This window comes from Delphinus delphis, chromosome 7 (genome assembly GCF_949987515.2).
Source record: "Delphinus delphis chromosome 7, mDelDel1.2, whole genome shotgun sequence".
NCBI lineage: Eukaryota > Metazoa > Chordata > Mammalia > Artiodactyla > Delphinidae > Delphinus > Delphinus delphis.
The window spans coordinates 21,035,742-21,059,956 of record NC_082689.1 but is presented as its reverse complement, the minus strand read 5'-3'; the positions used below and the strand labels follow the sequence as shown (position 1 = coordinate 21,059,956).

The 24,215-nt window shown below is 45.7% G+C and overlaps 1 protein-coding gene and 1 long non-coding RNA gene across 2 annotated transcripts in view; one reads left to right on the top strand and one right to left on the bottom strand.

The window, feature by feature from the left end:
• Nucleotides 1-9,002, top strand: part of SMARCAL1 (SNF2 related chromatin remodeling annealing helicase 1) — a 52,436-nt gene extending 43,434 nt beyond the window's left edge. The window contains exons 15-18 of the mRNA XM_060016145.1: nucleotides 2,247-2,429; nucleotides 3,553-3,653; nucleotides 4,618-4,714; nucleotides 8,141-9,002. Coding sequence (XP_059872128.1) covers nucleotides 2,247-2,429; nucleotides 3,553-3,653; nucleotides 4,618-4,714; nucleotides 8,141-8,359 — 600 coding nt within the window. The 3' untranslated portion in view covers nucleotides 8,360-9,002. The remainder of the gene's footprint in view (nucleotides 1-2,246; nucleotides 2,430-3,552; nucleotides 3,654-4,617; nucleotides 4,715-8,140) is intronic.
• Nucleotides 9,003-19,578: 10,576 nt separating this feature from the next.
• On the bottom strand, nucleotides 19,579-22,163 carry LOC132428018 (uncharacterized). Its single transcript, XR_009520054.1, has 3 exons — nucleotides 22,056-22,163; nucleotides 20,493-20,591; nucleotides 19,579-19,851 (listed from the first exon to the last, which is right to left on the bottom strand). It is a non-coding gene; the product is annotated as an uncharacterized lncRNA (long non-coding RNA).
• Between the last annotated feature and the right edge of the window lie 2,052 nt (nucleotides 22,164-24,215).

Below are 24,215 nucleotides of genomic sequence, written 5' to 3'. Positions count from 1 at the left end.
CTATTAACTACGAAGCCCTAGATGACAAAGAAGAGGTTCACTACAGGACAGCCCTAGGTAAGGCCACTGGAAGGACAGGAGGAACTGCACGGGCCCAAGATGGCGCCAGTCTTGCTAACAGCCACACAGTAGTGAATATATCCGTCAGCCCCGGAAGTTTCCTCCTGTCCTTTGTAATCCCCGTTTCTCCCCATCCTCCCATCTCCAGGCCACCACTGATCTGCTCTCTGTGGCTGTAGATTAGTTCACATTTTTGGAGCCTTATATAAATGTGGAGTCATACAGGATCATACAGTGTGTACTCCTTTTTTTTAATCTTATTTCTCTTACTCAACATATTTTGAGATTCATACATGTTACTGCATGTATCAACAGTTCATTCCTTTCTATTGCTGAGTAATATTCCATTGTATGCATGTACCACACTTTATCCACTCACCTGTTGGTGGACATTTGCCAACCCATCCTTTTTTTTTTTATTTTGGCTGCGTTAGGTCTTAGTTGCAGCATGCGAGATCTTTGTTGCGGCATGTGGGATCTTTAGTAGGAGCATGCGGGGTCTTTTAGTTGCAGCATGCAGACTTCTTAGTTGAGACATGCAGACAGCCCATCCTTTTTTAGTGACAAGTGGAAACCCACCCAAATGTGAGGAAATAGATAAATGGTTAAAGTATACTATTGTTGCATAATGAACTATTACACAGCCATTAGAAATCATGTTTTAGAAAACATTTTAATAATTTAGTTTATTTACGATATAATGTTTGTCAGAGAAAAGCAAGATATAGAACTTTTTATTTAAAAGATGTAGCAAACACATTGAGAAAAGAATGATGGGAAAAAATAGATTGGTAATTTATTTTCCTCATAATGTCTGTCTTTATCATTAGAAAACAATAAATGCCACTTAAAATAAGCTGATCTCAGGAACCTAATCCTGTGTTTCCCGTAGGGGAAATTATTCAGGATTTGCTACTTCAGATTTTATAATAATGACTATATAGAACATAACTACTGTGAATAACAAGACATAACTACATAAGGTTATAAGGCATTTAATATATATATATTAAAATTAAATTTTTAATTGCAAATAAAAAATTGTTTTTTTAAAGAAAATAAGCTGAGCTAAGCATGCAACTATCAGATACAACTCAGCAGTTGATTTCAGGGCAGTTGTCCCAGAGGAGTGAAAAGTTACATTCACTTGTACACCAATGTTCAGGGCAGCTTTATTTGTAGTAGTGCAAAGCTGGAACCAACCCACATGTCCTGCCCAAGGTGAATAGGTAACCATGGTACATCCCTGCCACAGAACACTGCTCAGCAATGAGAAGGAATGAGCTACAGGTGTGTGTGAACCAACTGTACGTGCAACGACAGGGGTGGCTCTCCGGGCGATGATGCTGAGTGAAAAGAGCCCAGCCCCAAAGGTTGCACAGTGTTTGACTCCATTTATAAATGTTCCTGAAATGGAACATTTTAGAAATGCAGGACAGGGCTTCCCTGGTGGCGCAGTGGTTGAGAGTCTGCCTGCCGATGCAGGGGACACGGGTTCGTGCCCCGGTCCGGGAAGATCCCACATGCCGCGGAGCGGCTGGGCCCGTGAGCCATGGCCGCTGAGCCTGCGCGTCCGGAGCCTGTGCTCCGCAACGGGAGAGGCCACAGCAGTGAGAGGCCCGCGTACCGCAAAAAAAAAAATCATAAGACAGATTAGTAGGGACTGGGTGGGTGAGGGGGAAGCAGGAGGGAGGCGGGCAGGGCTCTAAATGGGCTACAGAGCATCCCTGTGCGGTTAGAACTGTTCACTGTCTCGACTGTGAAGGCAGATACGTGAAAACCCACGTTCGAGATAAAGTTGTATAGAACACACACACCCAGGAGTTTAAGTGAAACTGGGGAAATCTGGATAAGGTCAGTGGACTGTATCAAAGTCAGTATCCTGGGTGTGATATTATGCTATAGTTTTACCGATATTCCCAGTGGAGGAAACTGGGCAAATCATACGAGGAATCCTTCTCTGTATTATTGCTTAAACTACATGCGAGCCTACAGTTATCTCAACACAAGTTTCAATTATGAAAGGAAAGGAAAGACCAGGAAGGAAGCTCGGAAAGCAGTACGGAGTGGCGAGCTTGATGCTCCACCCGGCTTGGAGCCAGAGCAGCGCGGGGCTGTGTCCCTGGAGCTGTGCTGCCGAGGCCCCGCACCTGCGCCCACCTTGCTTCCCTCTCCTGTTCCCGCAGCGTGTGAAGCGCATCCGCATCGACGGCTCCACCTCCTCGGCCGACCGTGAGGACCTGTGCCAGCAGTTCCAGCTGTCGGAGGGGCCCGCCGTGGCCGTGCTGTCCATCACCGCCGCCAACATGGGCCTCACCTTCTCCTCGGCTGACCTGGTGGTGTTCGCGGAGCTGTTTTGGAACCCAGGGGTGAGGGGCGTACTCCTGCCTGCTGGCAGAGAGAGCCAATTGGTGGGGGGGGGGGGATGGCGAGTGGGGCTTCTGTGCGCTGTCCCTGGTGCCTGCGTCATCTTCCCTCTGTTTCTGTTAGGCCTGGTAAACACGCTTATACTTTACACATCCATTGGCCAGCTATTAGGTCTTCACAACAACCTGCTAAGTAGTAGGCTTATCGACCATCTTATTACCAATGGGAAGATTGAAGTTTTAGGAGTCTCATGATCCGTGTCTCCAGGAAGAAATTGGAGCACAGAGAGCTCAAGAGCACAGCTGTCACTTAAGGGGAGCACGTGGCAGCCCTGGCCTCAGGCCTCTGGCTTCCCAGCCTCAGCGCCTTTTTATCAACCGCCCCCGGGAGCCACTTTACCTGTGGGGCCACAATAGGGCGACTGCGGTGGGTATTCCCTGAACACGCCCAGGGTGCCCACTGGCCTTATCTGATCAGCTGTGGCAGCAGGTGGAAGACATTTGTTTGGACTCAAAGTTTTCTCCTCAACCCCAGAAAGAAGTTCTTTCCCTTCTGATGTTCTGACCGGTGTGGCTCTCATCGACCACACGTTGGCGACGGCTGTAACGATGGCTGGGCTTAGAGCGTGAAGGCATTTTATAGTGGAAACCATGTTCTTGGTTTTCATTATTCGTTGTAGGGTTTTTCCACCATATAAAAAAGCCACCCTACCCCCTGATCATATATGGCCTCTCCCTGGACGCGGTATCTCTATCTGTTTAGAAGATAACTTTTCATTCCATGGAGGAAGAGTGGCAGTGTGCCGGGTCTCCTTCGTCACAGCTGGTGGCAGAGCTGAAGCTGGCTCTCCCTCTGCAGCGCCCAGCAGCTGGCCCGGCCCTGAAGGGTCATCCACAGCTACCCAGCTGCAGATCGAGGTCCCCCCTGCTGACCAGTATTGTGCTTGCTTTTCCCTTTTGTCAGATGACAGACCGTTTGTGGACAGAGGCTTGCAGGCCCCCTGCCACGTGACACGCAGTGAGGAGGAAGGGTTGTGGTGAGGCTCCGGGGCAAGAGGCCACCTGCTGTGGTGGGCTGAGCAGCTTCCAGCCTTGACTGACATGCGTCCCGATCCCCGCCCCGCAGGTGCTGATGCAGGCCGAGGACCGGGTGCACCGCATCGGGCAGTCGAGCTCTGTGGGCATCCACTACCTGGTGGCAAGAGGCACGGCTGATGACTACCTTTGGTGAGGCCCCTGGCTGGCCCGGCAGTTGGGTCGACACCGATGACGTATTTCCTTTGCTCCCTAAGAGCCTGTGCTTTGGGGCAGGTTTCCAGGGATCCACACAGGAGACCTGCTAGTAGTGCGCTCCCCCTTTCCTCATGACCCTGTTTGACCTCCTGCATAGTGTTAACTGGTGGCTGCAGGAGGCATGAGGAAATCCTGTAGGAATAAGGGGATGTGGCTCCTTCCCACTGACCTGAGACAAGGGAGGAGAACTTATTGGGATGCAATGTAGGTGGAATTTTGTTTGTAAAACACTCTGTTCCCAGATGTGAAGGCGTTTGCTGAGTCAGGGAGACTGCCCCCCTGGCCCCTTGGGAGGTGTGCTGGTTCCGTAAGGCCACGTCTTAGAGTGCTGCTGCTGGGCCAGCGGGGGAAAGTGGCTCACCCTGGGCTGTGTAGTGCTTCCTTAGCAGAGATGGGGTCAGATTTTTAACTCTGGGGTTTCATGTCCATCACTTAGGCAAAAACTCCCCAAATGCTCCCTCCCCAGTTCCATTTCCTCCTTCCTCATATTGTTTCTTGATTATCTTATTAGTTTCCACTACCTATCTCTGTTTCCAGCATTATGACTAAGGCATCTTACCTTTATTTTGCGTGTGGGTTGCCCCTACTTCCCTTTCTGTTAATGGATTTGTTAACTGAGCAGCTCATAACAGTGCCAGGTTCAAATTTTTGTTGCAGTAGCATTTATTTCCTACACATCTTCCAGTAGAAAGAATTTTGAGCCTGACGATGTGAGCCCTGACTTGGTTGGTTTACAATAGAGAGGAGGTCAGTATTTCAGGATGGGCGTTTGTGCCTGAAGAGATGGAGAGATGTGAAACAGTGAGCGTGTCTCATAAGGACAGGGGCTGGTCTCGCTATAATCAGTCTGCTGGTTCTGTGCAGGTTGTTTCCACTGCAGCTCATTTCTCCCCAACAGGCCCCTGATTCAAGAGAAGATTAAAGTTCTGGGTGAAGCCGGGCTTTCTGAGACCAATTTTTCAGAAATGACAGAAGCCGCAGATTATTTCTACAAGGTAACACCAGCATGTGGCTCCCTGCCACTGGGGTGTCCAGAGGTCCTGAGCGGGAAGGTGTGAATCACTCCTGGGGACCTCCCCCAGCTGGGGAGCTAAAATGATGGTTGCATTCGTTCTCGGGTCAATCTGTGTGTGTGCGTCTGTTTATGGAGAAGTGCTGGCATTGACTCCTGCTGCTTCTGACATGCCCTCCTCAAAACCACGGCCTCCAGATGCTGCCTCTTCCATCAGGCCATTAGAAACGGACAGAAAACGCCCCATGGCAACAGCTGAATTGTTGCAAGCAGCACATAGCAACAGCACCCAAACACATCCCCAGCGTGGAATGGGGAGTGTTTCACATAGGCTGTTGCTTCTGTGTAGCATATTTTCCCCTCTGTTGCTGCACCTTATCCTCAGTGACTCCCCATTTTATAAAGGGGTGAGCAGAGGCTTGCGGAGCAGCAAGACTCTCCCGCAGTCATGGGTCACTTGAAGCCAGCCCAGGCGGAAGGCTTCCAGACTCAGCCAGCATTCCCTGTGCGACGGCCCCTCTTACTGTCAAGGAGAGTAAGAGGCTGGTGAGCATCCTTCCGTGACCAGGTGGGGCCTTGTCAGAGGTGCTGAGAGGAGGCCTGTTTGCCTCTGGAGAGGGCAGCCCAGGGCCCAGCAGGCCTGCCCTGGCCTAGCTCTCCAGCCCCATGGCTGCCACAGCCCTTCCCCCTCCATTTCAGTGAAGCAAGGTAGAGGAGCCAGAGGTGCAAAGACTCCCAAAGGCTGGTCTTCTTTCACCTGCTCGGGTGGTTGACAAGGAGGGTGAGAACTCGGGAGGTCCTGCCTGATGGAGGGCGACCCCTGGGGGGTTATTTCTAACGAGAGCATGGACAGAGGTCTCAGCCTCGTGTAGAAAGGTGGCCCTGCGCTTCAGGAAGCTGACATGCCGCCTCCCTCCTGTGGAATTGCCGAGCATCAGAAGCTGTCAGGTCGACACGATCTTGTAGGTGATGCTAAGACTTGTCTGAGGATATAATCTTTCATTTACATTTGCTTGCAACTAAATTCTTTCTTCGTAATGTAATTATTGGGATAAATAAGACTCAGGGGAGATCATATTTTTAAACACAGGGTATAAACTATCCTTATAATTAATAAGCCAATTTTAAGACAACCTTCCTTTTAAACTTTTTGAAGAACTGTCTAATTCAGTTGAATGGTGACTGTTTTGACAGAGCCTTGGTTGTTATGTGCCCTTTGAAAAAAAAAGCCTTATTTTTAAAGGCTTCTCAACTAATAAGAATAGGTTTATTTATAACTCATTTATTTATACTGGCCTGACCCTCAGTTGCTTTGAATGAGTTAGGAATTTCTGCCTAGGGACTTCCCTGGTGGCACAGAATCTGCCTGCCAGTGCAGGGGACACGGGTTCGAGCCCTGGTTCGGGAGGATCCCACATGCCGCAGAGCAACTAAGCCCGTGCGCCACAACTACTGAGCTTGTGCTCTACAGCCCGCGAGCCCCAACTACTGAGCCTGTGCGCCACAACTAACTGAGCCTGTGCTCTGGAGCCCACGAGCCACAACTAACTGAGCCTGTGCTCTAGAGCCCACGAGCCGCAACTCCTGAAGCCTGTGCGCCTAGAGCCCGTGCTCCACCACAAGAGAAGCCACCGCAACGAGAAGCCCGCGCACCACAACAAAGAGTAGCCCCCACTCTCCGTGACTAGAGAAAGCCCACGTACAGCAACAAAGACCCGATGCAGCCAAAAATAAATTAATAAAAAAAAAAGAATTTCTGCCTAAAGTACAAATGGAGTTTATCAATATTTATTTTGATTAATAATTATATCACTTAAAAAAATTAAAATAGGGCTGAAAACTGTATCAACTATTAGGAAAAGAAAGTGTTGCCTCCTGTATAGGAGCCAAAAGCAGAAGAGGTCATGTCTGCCTGCCTGCTGGGAAGGGAAGTGAAATACTGTCTGATCTTGGAACTTGCTTCCCTTTAATTATGCGTGCTCCAAGTTAGCACATAGCGTTGCCATCACGTCCTCAAATGCACATGGACAGCTGTTTCTACCTGGAGTAGGCTGCCTCGTGGGCGGCATTTCCTCGACCTTGCAGTTGCTCAGACAAAAGCTGATATCACAGAGGAGGACATGCGGCTGGTGTGGGGCTGACCTTAATGACCTTTAATGTCACTTCCCATCTGAATAGCTAGGATCCTGAAAGGCGAGAGAATGTAGGGTACAGATTATTGAATAATCTAAAGTCCTTGCAGGATCAGTTTTCAAGAACTTCGCTAGTGTGGAGGGCTTCTGTGAAAGCAAAGAAATAGTGGCCAGTTAGGTTGAGACCTGACTCCAAAGGGCCTGGAAAGCCAGGGAAGCAGCATTAGACTTGATGAGGTAGGCACAGGGGTGCCCAACGATGTGACAGGAAAATCTTGTTAGAGGATAGTCTGTAGGGAAAAATTAGCCTGGAAAAGACCGGTGAGCAGTTGACGTGGGAAGAGGCCTGAGGTGGGAAGTGCAGTGAAGCCATTTCAGATTCAGGCAGGTACAAAGCAATGTGGCCCAAGAAAAGAGCCTGCCTGCGAAGTATCTGGGAGGGAACAGACGGAGAAACCAACCTGATGCAGTTTGATGGGTGAGATCCGGAGTCAGGATGCCCTGGTGATTGCAAGCTAGGGGTACTATGAGAATAGTGCGAGACCATCAAAACTAGGGAACAGGACCTGCTTTGGGGATGCAGGAGTGAGATGACAGATGGTTGTGGTTTTTAGACAGGTTTAGTTTTATGGACCTGTGGGAGGTCAGTGGAGATACTGAATATGTGCCTCTGGGTTGAATGATGGCCAGGGTTAGGAATTTAGACAGAGGAGAGGTCAGCAAAGGGGTGAGAGCAAGCCCGTCATCTGCCGTGGTCATAACAGCTGGGTGTGATTTTCGCACTACACCATCGTTGTCAATGCATAGATGCAGTTGGAAGGCATTTTGATCGTTTGTAACTTGAGGGTAGTCAGAATCAGGTACATGTATCTACTTATCAGTATGTTAAGTGTGTGTTTTATAACCACTCAGAGAATTAGGTATAAGCCATGGCTGAACACACCAATTCGGGAGTTGAATTACAGGCTAACTAACCTCTTAGTGGAGAAAGGCTTGGGAGCTGTTTCAATATTGAAATACTGATTTGTAAAGCTAGAAGGGAGAAAACATTCCCAACATAAATTAGTGTGAGAGCAGGTCCTGTGTCGCTTTCACAACCGTTCGTTTTCTGTTTTTCCTTCTTTACCCAGCAAGCAGCAGAGAAGCTAAGAAGCTAGACACAAAGGCAGTGAGGCTGCTTGAGTGATAGTTTACTGAGCTGGTCCCACAGTGGTGGGGGGAGGGTCAGTGTTGGTGCCTGGGTGCTGATGTCTTTGTCTTTTCTTCCTCTGGTGAAGGACCCAAAGCAGCAGAGGATCTATGACTTTTTCCAGAAGTCCTTTGAGGAAGACGGAAGCGATATGGAGCTCCTGGAGGCAGCGGAGTCATTTGACCCAGGAAGTGGTTCCCAGGACACAGGAGACACACTGGACGAGAGCACATTGACAGGCAGTCCGCTGAAGAAGAGCAGATTTGAATTTTTTGATAACTGGGACAGCTTCACCTCTCCTCTGTAAGAGGGGCCAAAAATGCATTCAAAATCATGTAATTTATTAAAATAAAATGAGGCACCGTTTTGGAAAGGCTATGCTCCTCTGGTCATTACCACAGTGTTGGTCTCTGTCTCCAAGCCCGGCGGGTTCCCAGGCATGTGTCAGCATTTCCTTTCATTATGTGTGGGTTTGCTTGGGTCTTAATTAACCTTAGCTTAACCTACTGAGAAACAGACAGTAGGCTGTAGTAGTGGTGATTCATGTTCTTTAATTAACGAGGTGCTTCCTACACAGGACCCGAAATCTAGATTTGTAAAATGTATTGATTCAACAAATATTTATAGAGCACCTCATGTGTGCCAGGCGCTGTTCTCTAGGTGCTGGCAGCAAATCACCAAAGAAGAGAAGAAAGTACACGCCTTTGCCAAAGTTACCATGTAACAGGAGAGGCAATAGTTCTATGTTCTATGAAAAAAATACAGTAAGCTGAGGGTTTAGAGCAGGGGTTGACAAGCTTTTTCTATAAATAGCCAGATAGTACTTACTTTGGGCTTTATGAGCCAGGATGTCTGTGTTGGAACTACTCAGCTCTGCTTCTGTGGTGCAAAATCAACCATTAGATAATCCGGAACAAGTGACTGTGGCTCTTTTCCAATAAAATTCTGTTATGGACACAATTTTGAGCTTCTCATAATTTTCATGTGTCGCAAATGACTATTATTTTCAACCATTTAAAAACATAAAAACTGTACTTGGCTCACAGGCCATACAAAAACAGGCAGAGAGCAGGCTTTGGCCCACAGATCATAGTTTGCTAACCCCTGGCTTAGAGCAGCTCCGTCCAATAGAAATGTAACACAGGGCACATATGTGTTGTATTAGTATTACTAATTTGATCCTTCTTTATTTCCAAAGAGTATTTTTAAAAATGAAGGATCAGGGCTTCCCTGGTGGCGCAGTGGTTGAGAGTCCGCCTGCCGATGCAGGGGACACGGGTTCGTGCCCCGGTCCGGGAGGATCCCGCATGCCACGGAGCAGCTAGGCCTGTGAGCCATGGCCACTGAGCCTGCGCGTCTGGAGCCTGTGCTCCACAACAGGAGAGGCCACAACAGTGAGAGGCCCGCGTACTGCAAAAAAACAAAAAAAAACCAAACCCATAACAATTAATAAATGGTAATAGGAAGATACATATTGATAATTACCTTAAATGTGAATGGATTAAATGCTCCAGCCAAAAGACACAGGCTCACTGAATGGTTACAAAAACAAGACCCATATATACGCTGTCTACAGGAGACCCACTTCAGAACTAGGGACACATACAGACTGAAAGTGAGGGGATGGAAAAAGATATTCCATGCAAATGGAAATCAAAAGAAAGCTGGAGTAGCAACACTCATATCAGATAAAATAGACTTTAAAATAAAGAATGTTACAAGAGCCAAGGAAAGACACTACATAATGATCAAGGGATCAATCCAAGAAGAAGATATAACAATTATAAATATATATGCACTCAACATAGGAGCACCTCAATACATAAGGCAACTGCTAACAGCTATAAAAGAGGAAATCGACAGTAACACAATAATAGTGGGGGACTTTTAACACCTCACGTACACCAATGGACAGATCATCCAGACAGAAAATTAATAAAACACAAGTGTTAAATGACACAATAGACCAGACAGATTTAATTGATATTTGTAGGACATTCCATCCAAAAACAGCAGATTACACTTTCTTCTCAAGTGCACATGGAACATTCTCCAGGATAGATCACATAGTGGGTCACAAATCAAGTCTCGGTAAATTTAAGAAAACTGAAATAATTTCAAGCATCTTTTCCAACCACAACACTATGAGATTAGCAATCAATTATAGGGAAAAAAATGTAAAAAACACAAACACATGGAGGCTAAACAATACATTACTAAATAACCAAGAAATCACTGAAGAAATCAAAGAGGAAATCAAAAAATACCTAGAGACAAGTTACAATGTAAACACACTGATCCAAAACCTATGGGATGCAGCAAAGGCAGTTCTAAGAGGGAAGTTTATAGCTATACACGCCTACCTCAAGAAACAAGAAAAATCTCAAATAAACAATCTAACCTTACACCTAAAGGAACTAGAGAAAGAAGAACAAACAAAACCCAAAGTTAGTAGAAGGAAAGAAGTCATAAAGGTCAGAGCAGAAATAAATGAAATAGAAACAAAGAAAACAATAGCAAAGATCAATAAATCTAAAAGCTTATTCTTTGAGAAGATAAACAAAATTGATAACCTTTAGCCAGACTCATCAAGAAAAAGGAGAGGACTCAAATCAATAAAATTAGAAATGAAAAAGGAGAAGTTGCAAAGGACACCACAGAAATACAAAGCATCCTAAGAGTCTACTACAAGCAACTCTATGCCAATAAAATGGACAACCTGGAAGAAATGGACAAATTCTTAGAAAGGTATAATCTTCCAAGACTGAACCAAGAAGAAATAGAAAATATAAACAGACCAGTTGCAAGTAATGAAATTGAAACTGTGATTAAAAATCTTCCAACAAACAAAAGTCCAGGATCAGATGGTTTCACAGGTGAATTCTATCAAACATTTAGCGAAGGGCTAACACCCATCCTTCTCAAACTCCTCCAAAAAATTGCAGAGGAAGGAACACTCCCAAACTCATTCCATGAGGCCACTATCACCCTGATGGCAAAATCAGACAAAGATACTACAAAAAAAGAAAATTACAGACCAATATTACTGATAAATATAGATGCAAAAAATCCTCAATAAAATACTAGCAAACAGAATCCAACAACATTAAAAAAATACACCATGATCAAGTGGGATTTATCTCAGGGATGCAAGGATTCTTCAATATACACAAATCAATCAATGTGATACACCATATTAACAAATTGAAGAATAAAAACCATATGATCATCTCAATAGATGCAGAAAAATCTTTTGACAAAATTCAACACCGATTTATGATAAAAACTCTCCAGAAAGTGGGCATAGAGGGAACCTACTTCAACATAATAAAGGCCATATATGACAAACCCACAGCAAACATCATTCTCAATGGTGAAAAACTGAAAGCATTTCCTCTAAGATGAGGAACAAGATAAGGATGTCCACTCTTGCCACTATTTTTTTTTTTTTTTTTTTTTTTTTGGCTGTGTTGGGTCTTCGTTGCAGTGCACGGGCTTCTCATTGTGGTGGCTTCTCTTGTTGTGGAGCTTGGGCTCTAGGCAAGCGGGCTTCAGTAGCTGTGGCACATGGGCTCAGCAGTTGTGGCTCACAGGCTCTAGAGTGCAGGCTCAGTAGTTGTGGCACATGGGCTTAGTTGCTCCATGGCATGTGGGATGTTCCCAGACCAGGGCTTGAACCCGTGTCCCTGCATTGGCAGGTGGATTCTTAACCACTGTGCCACCACTATTATTCAACATAGTTTTGGAAGTCCTAGCCATGGCAATCAGATAAGAAAAAGAAATAAAAGGAATCCAAATTGGAAAAGAAGGAATAAAACTGTCACTGTCTGCAGATGACATAATACTACACATAGAGAATCCTAAAGATGTCACCAGAAAACTACTAGAGCTAATCAATGAATTTGGTAAAGTTGCAGGATACAAAATTTTTAATGCACAGAAATCTCTTGCATTCCTATACACTAACAACGAAAGATCAGAAAGAGAAATTAAGGAAACAATCCCATTCACCATTGCAACAAAAGGAATAAAATACCTAGGAATAAACCTACCTAAGGAGACAAAAGACCTGTACTCAGAAAACTATAAGACAGCAATGAAAGAAATCAAAGATGACACAAACAGATGGAGAGATATACCATGTTCTTGGATTGGAAGAATCAACATTGTGAAAATGACTATACTACCCAAAGCAATCTACAGATTCAGTGCAATCACTATCAAATCACCAGTGGCATTTTTTACAGAACTAGAACAAAAAATCTTAAAATTTGTATGGAAACACAAAAGACCCCGAATAGCCAAAGAAGTCTTGAGGGGAAAAAAACGGAGCTGGAGGAATCAGACTCCCTGACTTCAGACTATACTACAAAGTTACAGTAATCAAGACAATATGGTACTGGCACAAAAACAGAAATATAGATCAATGGAACAGGATAGAAAGGCCAGAGATAAACCCACACACATATGGTCAACTAATCTATGACAAAGGAGGCAAGGATATACAATGGAGAAAAGACACTCTCTTCAATAAGTGGTGCTGGGAAAACTGGACAGCTACATGTAAAAGAATGAAATTAGAACACTCCCTAACACCATACACAAAAATAAACTCAAAATGGATTAGAGACCTAAATGTAAGACCAGACACTATAAAACTCTTAGAGGAAAACATAGGAAGAACACTCTTTGACATAAATCCCAGCAATATCTTTTTTGATCCACCTTCTAGGGTAATGGAAATAAAAATAAACAAATGGGACCTAATGAAACTTAGAAGCTTTTGCAAAGCAAACTACAAACAAGATGAAAAAACAACCCTCAGAATGGGAGGAAATATTTGCAAATGAATCAACAAAGGACTAATCTCCAAAATATATAAAGAGCTCATGCAGCTCAATATTAAAAAAAACAAACAACCCAATCCAAAAATGGGCATAAGACCTACATAGACATTTCTCCAAAGAAGACATACAGATGGCCAAGAAGCACGTGAAAAGCTGCTCAACATCACTAATTATTAGAGAAATGCAAATCAAAACTACAATGAGGTATCACCTCACACCAGTTAGAATGGGCATCATCAGAAAATCTACAAACAACAAATGCTGGAGAGGGTGTGGAGAAAGGGGAACCATCTTGCACTGTTGGTGGGAATGTAAATTGATACAGCCACTATGGAGAACAGTATGGAGGTTCCTTAAAAAACTAAAAATAGAACTATCATATGACCTGGCAATCCCACTACTGGGCATGTACCCAGAGAAAACCATAATTCAAAAAGACACATGCACCCCAGTGTTCACTGCAGCACTATTTACAATAGCCAGGTCATGGAAGCAACCTAAATGCCCATTGACAGACGAATGGATAAAGAAGATGTGGTACATATGTACAATGGAATATTACTCAGCCATAAAAAAGAAAGAAATTGGGTCATTTGTAGAAACGTGGATGGATCTAGAGATGTCACACAGAGTGAAGTAAGTCAGAAAGAGAAAACCAAATATCATGTATTAATGCATGTATGTGGAATCTAGAAAAATGATACAGGTGAACAGGTTTGCAGGGCAGAAATAGAGACACAGCTGTAGAGGACAAACGTATGGACACCAAGGGGATAAAGCAGAGGGGTAGTGGTGGGATGAATTGGGAGATTGGGATTGACATGTATACACTAATACGTATAAAATAGATAACTAATAAGAACCTGCTGTATATAAAAAAATAAAATAAAATTCATAAATAAGTAAATAAATTTTACTATAATTTTCCCCTAAATAGCAACTTAAATGTTTTCCTAAGAGTGATTAACATAGAGCAGTGGCTGCTGTTTCATCAGATAAGCTGTATTAAGTCCCTTCAAGAGTGGGAGCTCTGGGGCTTCCCTGGTGGTGCAGTGGTTGAGAGTCCGCCTGCCGATGAAGGGGACACGGGTTCGTGCCCCGGTCCGGGAAGATCCCACATGCCGTGGAGCGGCTGGGCCCGTGAGCCATGGCCGCTGAGCCTGCGCGTCCGGAGCCTGTGCTCCGCAACGGGAGAGGCCACAGCGGTGAGAGGCCCGCGTACCGCAAAAAAAAAAAAAAAGAAGCCTTCTCCTGTGAGTCTGTAGACATCTGCAGAGATGCTGCCTCCTGCCTGCTGCTCCCTCCACCCTTATCAGAGCCTCTGGGGAGTGTGGGTACAGCTTCTCCATGGGCTCCACTGGCGGCGTTTGGTCGAGTTCTTTAATTGCTTAGGATCTCATTTCCTACTTCTATTAATAGTCCCTCCTTACTCCAGGGATATGGCTAGGATACAAGGGGTACAATTCAAAGGAAAAATGAATGTGTAGGTGATTTTGAGACATACAGTGCCACTTAGAAGAATCACTTCTAAGTTAAATTAACAGATAACCTGCTGCATTCACCCCGGGCCTGCCACACAGAGTGGCCTCCCATGTTTTCTGGAAAAGTCAGTTGGATTGAAGAAAATCTGGGGCCATCTCATACCACTCCTCTCCCCGCCATCAATGTTCGCCTTAAAGGCCCACTGCAGCTGCTTTGCCTCTGCTCACCAGGTCAGCAAGTGAAGTCTTGCTCCCTGAATGACCCTGGTTAATTTCTGCCTCTAGGGCCGGCGTCAGGAAGACTCCAAAAGGCAGCCTGTTAGCCTTGATCCGCTTGTGCTTGAATTAATCATGTCTTTTCCGTCTTGGCTTCCCACGAGCCTTTTTCTAGGTCAGAGGGAGAACTGAGAAACAGATCTGGAGATGCCCTCCCCTCCTTCCCGGCTCTTGGGTTTTGCCTTATCTGTGCATTCTTGTCTATGGGAAACAATGTTTTCTGAAGCTCTTTTTTAGTGAAATTTAAACTGCAAAGGGGATGAAAAGAAGTCTATCCTTATTTTTTTACCCTATCCTCTGACTTCTTACCAAGTTCAGGATTACAATGTAAAAAAAGGCTTAGAAGCTTAAAGAGGATTCACTGGCTCAGTCTCTCATACCTATGTTTTTTGTTTGTTTTTTTGCTGTACGCGGGCCTCTCACCGTTGTGGCCTCACCCGTTGCGGCACACAGGCTCGGGACGCGCAAGCTTGGGACGCGCAGGCTCAGCGGCCATGGCTCACGGGCCCAGCCGCTCAGCGGCATGTGGGATCTTCCCAGACCGGGGCCCGAACCCGCCTCCCCTGCATCGGCAGGCGGACTCTCAACCACTGCGCCACCAGGGAAGCCCCCATACCTATGTTTTATTTTGGTGCTGCGTCTTCCGGGGGGGCGGGTCTCAGCGAAAGAAATGGATTCCTCATCATAGCAGAAAGCATTGAGAAGCCTGTGAGTCACGGTCTTTGGGGTACTATGACAGCTAACAGTTATCTGATTTTGTAACACCCTCTGCCCACATCCCCCCCCCAACCCATTCAACAGATACATTGAGTACCAAGCACTCTTCCTCTTCCTTTTAACCTCTCTTTTGGGGGATGAAACAGAACATACAAAAGAGTTCATGAAACAAATTTACAGCTTAACAAAATATTATAAAATAATTATAATATTATTAAATATTATTTAAATATTATTTAAAATAAAAACCTGTGTAACCATGACACCAAAGTTATGAATATATCATCTTCTAGAAGCTTTATTGTTTTGCTTTTAATGTTTAGATGTACAATCCAACTGGAGTTTATTTTTGCACGTGGAGTGAGATAAGGTCAAGGTTAATATTTTTCCATATGAATATGCAGTTATCTCAGCACCATTTATTGAAAAGCCTGTCCCTTCAGCCACTGCTCTATTCACTACTATAAATTTTATAGAAAAATGAACTAATCTAGAAATGCCTAAATAAAAAAATGAAAGTCCTACATCCTCATTACTCCTAGCCCTATTTCCTAGAGGTAATAACTAATATAAACAATTTGGGATGAAGCCATTGGTAACTTATTCCCTTTGTATACAAATCTGTGTAAATATACAGAGAATTTGCTTTTATAAAAATTGGATCAAATGCTTCATACTGACAATGGCTCATTTTACATAATACATTTGGCCATTATTTCATATTGCTCTCCCTTATCCCTTTTAAGAGGTGCCGAGTAACTCCCACCCTGATGGATTTAACTGCCTGTGTCAATTCTCTATGAAATGTCCATTCAAAAAAACAACCAACCACTAGAATGAATTTAAAGTAAATTTGTAGAGAGAAGAGAGGAAGGAAGGAGTCCATGCGCTGAATCCAGTTCAGACAGCTGATTCTTTCCAGGTGTCCAGGCCTTGGCCTTGGCAGCCTCTCCCTCCTCTTGCTGAGTCAGCTCTTCCCAGGGGAGCCTGGCTTACAGTACTCTTTGACAGTTCTATGCAGACTTTGCTCTTGTCTGTGGCCAATCAGAGAAGGGCGAGCAAGAGCTCTTCAGGCACAAAGTGAAGAAACAACATGGGCCCCGGGACCCCGGGATAAGCCCTTTCTGTCTCCAGCATGAGATGAGTGTAGCATGATGCTTGCACCTCAGATTTCTTTCAAGAATAAAATGTTCCATATGCCCCCAAGAGAGCTGGTCAATGCAGCAGCTACAAGAACTCTTCTCTGGAGGCAACTTTTAACTTATTTATTTTTCTAAAGGCAAAAAGTGAATTTTGAGGGCTCCTGTGCAGGAGTGACTCAGCAGAGCTTTTGTTTTGTTTTGTTTTTGCGGTACGCGGGCCTCTCACTCTTGTGGCCTCTCCCGTTGTGGAGCACAGGCTCCGGATGCGCAGGCTCAGCGGCCATGGCTCACGGGCCCAGCCACTACGCAGCATGTGGGATCCTCCCAGACCGGGGCACGAACCCGTGTCCCCTGCATTGGCAGGCAGACTCTCAACCACTGCGCCACCAGAGAAGCCCTCAGCGGAGGTGTTGACTGGGACTTTTAGGGGCACACATCACAGTTAACAACTTCTACACCTGATGATCCTCTGATGGGGGTGGAGATTTATTAGCCCACAGGTAAGACAAATGGAGACTCCACGCACAGTTCTCTGAAGTCACTTAGGGCTGATTTCGTGAGAGTGCTACTTGTACATCCTCAAGCTTGCTATTTAAAGTGAAGTGTTGAGTTTTGAAAAAACTGCTCTGAGCATGAACAATTTCCTCTTTTATTTATTTATTTTTGGCTGCCTTGGGCCTTTGTTGCTGCGCGCGGGCTTTCTCCAGTTCGGCGAGCGGGGGCTACTCTTCATTTGTTGTGGTGCGTGGCTTCTGTCGTTGCGGAGCACGGGCTCTAGGCGTGCGGACTTCCGTAGTTGTGGCTCACGTGCTCTAGAGCTCAGGCTCAGTAGTTGTGGCCCACGGTTCAGTTGCTCCACGGCGTGTGGGAGTCTTCCCAGACCAGGAATCGAACCTGTGTCCCCTGCCTTGGCAGGTGGATTCTTAACCACTGCACCAACCAGGGGAGTCCCAACGACTTCCTCTTATAATGGAGTGTCTCATTTTCAGGCACTCTACTGCATTTCTACTCATGCATCCTCTCTTCCCTTGCTCTCTCTGTCCATTTGAAGGCCAGAGACATAGGAGGCTATACAGGAGATGGGGTGGGCGATGGTAAACGTGCTAAAAGATGGTCTGAATTAGACTCTAGAGCCAGCTCAGGAGAGCTCATCTCAGCTCGGGCTGCCCCAGTGCGAGGCTGGCCGTGCTTACCCACCCACCCTGGACGAGTGAGCACCACTCCTGCCTGGCCTAGAGCACAGACTGGAACAGGAGGGCCATGAGAGTGCTTGGGTTTTTTGTTTGTTTGTTTTTTGGCTAAGCCACACGGCTTGCAGGATCTTAGTTCCCTGACCAGGGATTGAACCCACGCCACCACAGTGAAAGTGCCGAGTCCCGACCACTGGACCACCAGGGAACTTCCAAGCGCTTGTTTCTCAACACTCCTTCACCAGTCCTGTTTGTTTGCACTAATACGTTTTAATTCCGTTTTCTGGAGACAGGGCATAGTTTGGGTGGAAAGGTTTCCAGAAATAGTCCCCCAAAGGCAGTGTGTTTCTCTTCTGGAGCAGACTTGCTCCCTTGGCCCCCTTGCCGTCCTCCACCCTAAAGGGACAGAGAACGTGTGGGTGGAGCCTCTGGTGAAACTGAGGGACACTGAGTACACCCTACTCCATCGGCAGTAGCCATGTAGTCGGTGGCAGTAGCCATGACTATAATAGTCTCATTGCGCTCAAGCTAAAGAAATTAAAGGAGACAAGAGATGCGCATATTTTTAAGAAGAAGTAGAAAGCAGATATGTTGAAGTTCCCTGAGTGTGGCAGAACAGAAAATAGGATTGAAAAGGCATCAAGAGACATTGAAATCATGTATCATCATCACCATCTCAACAATAATAGCCATCATTCAGAAATGCCCACCAGGTACCTCACAGAAATTATTTAATCGTCCCAAGAACCTTAGAAGTTATGGTATACTCATTTTGCAGCTGAGGAAACAGCTTGAATCTTGTGATATAGTAGAAAGAGCACTAGTCTGGAAGTCATTTATTGGCTGTATGACCTTGGGCAAGTCATTGGACCTCGCTGGGCTTCAGTTTCCAGTTGGAGCTATGTTATCTCTAAAGCCTTTCTTTAGTTCTAACATAAGTGGATTGACCTTGTAAGGCAGAGAAGCCCAGATAAATAAAACCCTTAAAACCCATCATCGCCATTATACCATCCAAGGTAACACTTCCCCACTCAATACATATCCATTACCACTGATGTGCCAGGCTCTGTGCTCAGTCCTGGGATGCAGAGGTGGACAACTGAGGCCCTGTCTTCAGGGAGTTGACTTGTGGTGACCTCGGCTTGTTGTTTTTCAAATAGACTTTATGTTTAGAAAAGTTTTAGATTTATAAAGACATTGAAGAGATAGTACAGACAGTTCCCATATACTTTCTCACCCAGTTCCCCCTGTTATTAACATCTTACATTAGTATGGTACATTCCTTATAATCAATGAACCAATATTGATACATTATTATTAACTTAAGTGTATAGTTTATTCAGAGCGCCTTAGTTTTTACCTAACTTCTTCTGTTCCAGGATCTCATTTTTACATTTAGTCATCATGTCGCCTTAAGCTCCTCTTGGCTGTGACAATTTCTCAGACTCTCTTGCTTTTTATGATCTTAACACTTTGGGGGAGTGCCGGTCAAGTATTTTGTAGGACACCCCACTATTGGAATTTGTCTGATTTTTTTTTTTGTGACTAGACTGGGGTTATGGGTTTGGGGGAGGAGGATCACAGAAATAAAGTGCCATTGTCACCACATCTATCAGAGGGACACACTCTCTCCATGATTTACGACTGTTTGATATTGACCTTGACCTGTTTGGCAGGTTTCTCCACTCTAAAGTTACACTTTTTTTCCCCTTTTTTGTGCTCTTTGGAAGAAGTTACTCTGCACAGCCCACACTTAAGGAGTGAGGAGTTATATCCCCCTTCCTAGAGGGCACAGAATCCACAAAAATTATCTAGAATTCTTCTGCAAGAGAGATTCTCCCCCATTTATTTATTTATTCAACCATTTATTTATATCAGCATGAACTCATGGACATTTATTTTCTACTTTGGGTTAAAAATCAATAAAACTTTATTTTTTGCTCAAAAATTTCCAGACTTATCCATTGGGAGTTCTTTCAGTTGGTTCCCATGGCTCTTTGACGCAGCTCCGTCACAGCAGGGTTTTTCTGCTTTTTGTGTTGTGAGCACTCCTTTACTTTCTGGCACTACAAGATGCTCCAGGCTCATCTTGTACATGTTCTGCCCCAGTCCTAGAATCAGTCATTTCTCCAAGGAGCCCTGGTTTCTTTCATCGTGTAACAGAATGATATTAGAAACCATGATGAGAGCTAGGTGTACTCATTGCTAATGGACTTAAAAAATTTTTTTTCCAATGATAACTACATACTCATTATAAAAGATAATTAGAAAATGCAGAAATGTATAAAAACAAAACTCAATTTAAATATTCCCACTACCCACAACCACAGAAAACTAGACTTTTTGCTTTTTCTCTGGAATCACATAGCCAGAGCTGGCATAACAGAACAGGGAGGGTAAAGAGAGAACTGCTTTTGTTCCACACAAAAAGTCTACAGGATGGTGAGAACACAAATTGCCCGGTCAGTCCTCTGCCCCAACAGCACTCAACGTCTGGAAACTCTTCCTGGAATCACAGAACACAAGAACTGGATGGGACCCTAGAGGTCATCTTGTCCAGCCCCTCATTGTAAAGATGGTCAGTGCTGGGAGGCAGGAGGTGGGTCTCCAGGCCATGCAGGGACCGTGGCTAACCCAAAATCATACCACAAGGTAGTCAGAGAGCCTGCCCTAGACCAAGTGCCAGAGACCCGATTTCAAGTTAAGAACGTCTTCTGCTGTGATTTAGTTCAGTGCACTAAATATTATGACTTGGAGTGGTGTAAGCCAACAATTAACAGAACTTACTTTGGGGTCAGATAGATGTGGATTTCAGTTCTAGTTCTACCACACTGCTGTGTGCCCTTGGACAAAGTACTTAACTTCTCTGAGTGGCAGTCTCTCCATCTGAAATGATAACAGTAATAGTTACAACTGTATAGTATTTACTATGTTCCCGGCACTGTGGCAAACGCTTGTCATGTGTTTAACCCATTGGCTCTTTACAACAACATCATGAGGTAGGTATTATAATTATTCAGATTTGACAGTTGAGGAAACCGACACAGAGAAAAGTAAAATAACTTATCAGAGGTCTCACAAGGGGTAAATAGCAGAGCCCTGCTTTGAAACCAGACCTATGTTCCTTATCATAACTAATAAGACCTCCTCTCTTTATCCTAATGATGAAGATAATGATTCTTCCTATTTCAAAGGATCATAGTGAAAAGTAAATGTGAACATCCATGTAAAATACTCCGAACAGTGCCCACCATATGGTACCTTCCAGAACATGCCAGCTGGCGTTATTGTTATCACTTCTGCTGCTTTGAGCCCCAGTGAGACAGGCTAGGACCTGGGGCCCTTCGCTGCAGTGCTTGCATCTGGACAACAAAATACAAAGAACCTATACGGTACTAAAAATAACTGCGTGCATGCGCAGCTGGGGCAAATTCTGCACAAAAGACACAAAGAGACCAAAAAACCCAGCTGCTACTTTAGAAGAGCCAGGAGCAAAAGCAGGGCACTGCACATGCGCCTGCACACAACACCTTCTAAGCCACCCCTCCGCCCGGCCCCTGGACACACCCCTACCCGCACCCCATAAGAGGAACCAGCTGGCTCCCACTCAGGGAGCAAGCAAGCAAGGGGACCTGTTGTTTCTTCTCGATCCCCGCTGCTGCAGCAGGGGCCCCAATAAAGCCTTGCCTGAATTTCTTGTCTGGCCTCTGATCAATTTCTATTGATTAAGGAGGCCAAGAACCCTGGTCGGTAACAACTCTACCCATCCTGTACTCAAATCTTGAAGGGTTGAATGATCGTAACCATATGAAATTCGAAGTATGTAACTGTCTGCAAGGTGTGTGTGTGGTTTCTTTTTGTCAGGTAAGGTTTTACTGGGGCCCCTGCTGCAGCAAGGAGGAGTGACAACAGGTTTCCTTGCTTGCTCGGGAACTGCGAGGGTGGGGAGAAGCAGGTTCCTTATATGGGGCGAGGGTGGGGGTGTGTCCAGGGGTCGGACTGGAGGCGCGGCTTAGGTGTTTTGCCCACCCCTCTGGTGGTGTTGAGTGCAGGGGGCATGCTCAGTACCCTGCCTTTGCTCCCTTCACCCAGTTTTTGCTTCTGGCTCTTCAGAAATGGCAGTTGGGCTTTATCGATCTTTTGTATCTTTTGTCCAGAATTTGCCCCACCTGGTCATGCACGCAGTCATTTTTAGTCCCATACAGTTTCTTTGTATTCTGTTGCTGGAGGAGAGGTGTGTCCAGGTGCAAGCGCGGCAGCAAAGGGTCCCTGGCCGCAGCCTGTCTCATTCCCCCGGAGAGATTCTACACCCCTATTTTTTTTTTTTTTTGCGGTGCGCGGGCCTCTCACCGTTGTGGCCTCTCCCGTTGCGGAGCACAGGCTCCGGACGTGCAGGCTCAGCGGCCATGGCTCACGGGCCCAGCCGCTCCACCGCATGTGGGATCTTCCCGGACCGGGGCACGAACCCGTGTCCCCTGCATCGGCAGGCAGACTCTCAACCACTGCGCCACCAGAGAAGCCCCTACACCCTTATTCTTAAGGGGGAAGGGGCCGAAGGTCTCTTCTTCTGAAACTTCTTCCTGCTGGACGGGGGCCGCCGACCGTAGCCTACCCTAGAGGTGTAGATGTCCCTCGCTGACTGTTCCAAGGACCTGTAGGGACCTGGGCCACTCTCTGCTGGAATGGGTTGAATTCCTTGAGCCACAGTGAGCCTTACTTCAAACTGTTGGAGCCTAGAAGACACAAACTTAACCAAAAGGTTAAACAAACACGGGCCAAAATGAGAAGAACAACAACAGCCTTAAAGAGTCTAGAAAGGGAAGGAACCAGGTTAACTTTGGGAGGGCTTCTTTAACTGTTGACCAGACGGGGAGGCGATGTCACCCCTACCAAGAAGCCATTCTTTCTGGGTGTATATTTTTGTTCATCTCAGGGTTAAAGTTTAACATGTTTCTCTATTATTAGAGTGGAAGGTCGGACCTGTTGGTCCCAGGTCTCCTTGGACAAAAAAGTCTTAGTCACAGGTTTACAACAGTAGGGAAAACAACGGAGTACTAGACGAAATATAGCATAAATCAGTATGACTGAAAAGAAAAGGGTTATAAGAAAACGAAAACCTCCTACCAGAAAGTTTTTTATACCTTGTGGGATCCAAGAGAACAAACTAGAGAACCAGTTTTTAATTTCCCTGCCCATATTCAATAGCGAGGATTGGTGGTTAATTGTCTGCTGAAGCCAGGTGGCTTGTAGAATTTTAATATACCATGAGCCATGAACACATGCACAATCATTTGTGAACTGAAGCCTTTTTTTTTTTTTTTGCGTTACGCGGGCCTCTCACTGTTGTGGCCTCTCCCGTTGCGGAGCACAGGCTCCGGACGCGCAGGCCCAGCGGCCATGGCTCATGGGCGCAGCCGCTCCTTGGCATGTGGGATCTTCCCAGACCAGGACACAAACCCGTGTCCCCTGCATCGGCAGGCAGACTCTCAACCACTGCACCACCAGGGAAGCCCGTGAAGCCAGTTTTTAACCTGAATTCTGACCGGAAACAAGGTCAAGTAATCCCACAATGCCTTTCGGCCCTCATGGTCTTTCTTAGCTCCTAAATCATGGATCCTCCCTTACACTTTTATTTCAAAATTCTCTGAGCTTCCTCTCCTCGGGTGTAACCATCTTCTGAGAAAAGGCAGCAAAACTTTCAAGAGCGTGTTCTACATGTTCCCAGCCTCTTTATTTGAACATACCCTTCAGTTCCTGGCCTTAACCAGAAAACTAGCTCTGCTCTGCTGACCCTTACGAAGGAGCTGGAAGGAAAGATAATAGATGTGGTTCAAGAGTGAGATGCTGGGGCTTAAGTTTTCAGGCAGGGACCTGACAGCTGAGGATGGGGCCGTGGGAGTGGATTCTGAAATGAAGCAGGAGGTAGGCCATCAGAACTGAGATGGAGGGAGAAGCTGAAAGACTTACATGGTTCACTCCTCCCCAGCCTTCGGATCTGACTTTCCTCAGGGAACCCAAGGCTCTTCCGTTTTAGGAGTCGGTGGAACCATCTTCCTTCCTTCAGAGCTCTGATCGGTTTTATAACTTGTTAATGTGGTCATATGGCTTCCTCTGGCTAGACTGTAACTTATGAGTGGAGCCTTGGTCTTTAGTCACCTCTGTGCCGGCCCCCTGCACAGGGCCTGCCGCTTTTAGAAGGCATACTGTAGAAAGCAATGAGATTTGGAATCATAAGATCTAAGCCCTTATCTAAGCCAAGCGCCAGTGAGCAAGTCACTTAAATTCTGAATCTTGTCCATAAAAATGACGGAAATCGTACCTGCTTTGCAGGATTTCGTGAGATATGTGTCAGATAATGTCGATGTGGGAAAGTGCTTCTGCTACACAGTTTGTTGCTACAACCTGTTAAAGAGTAAACCTGTCTCAGAAGCGTCCAGCCACACCCTCCGGGAGGCACCCGGAATGAGAAAAACCTCCGAACCATAGAGCTCAGTTCCTAGCTGGGCCTCC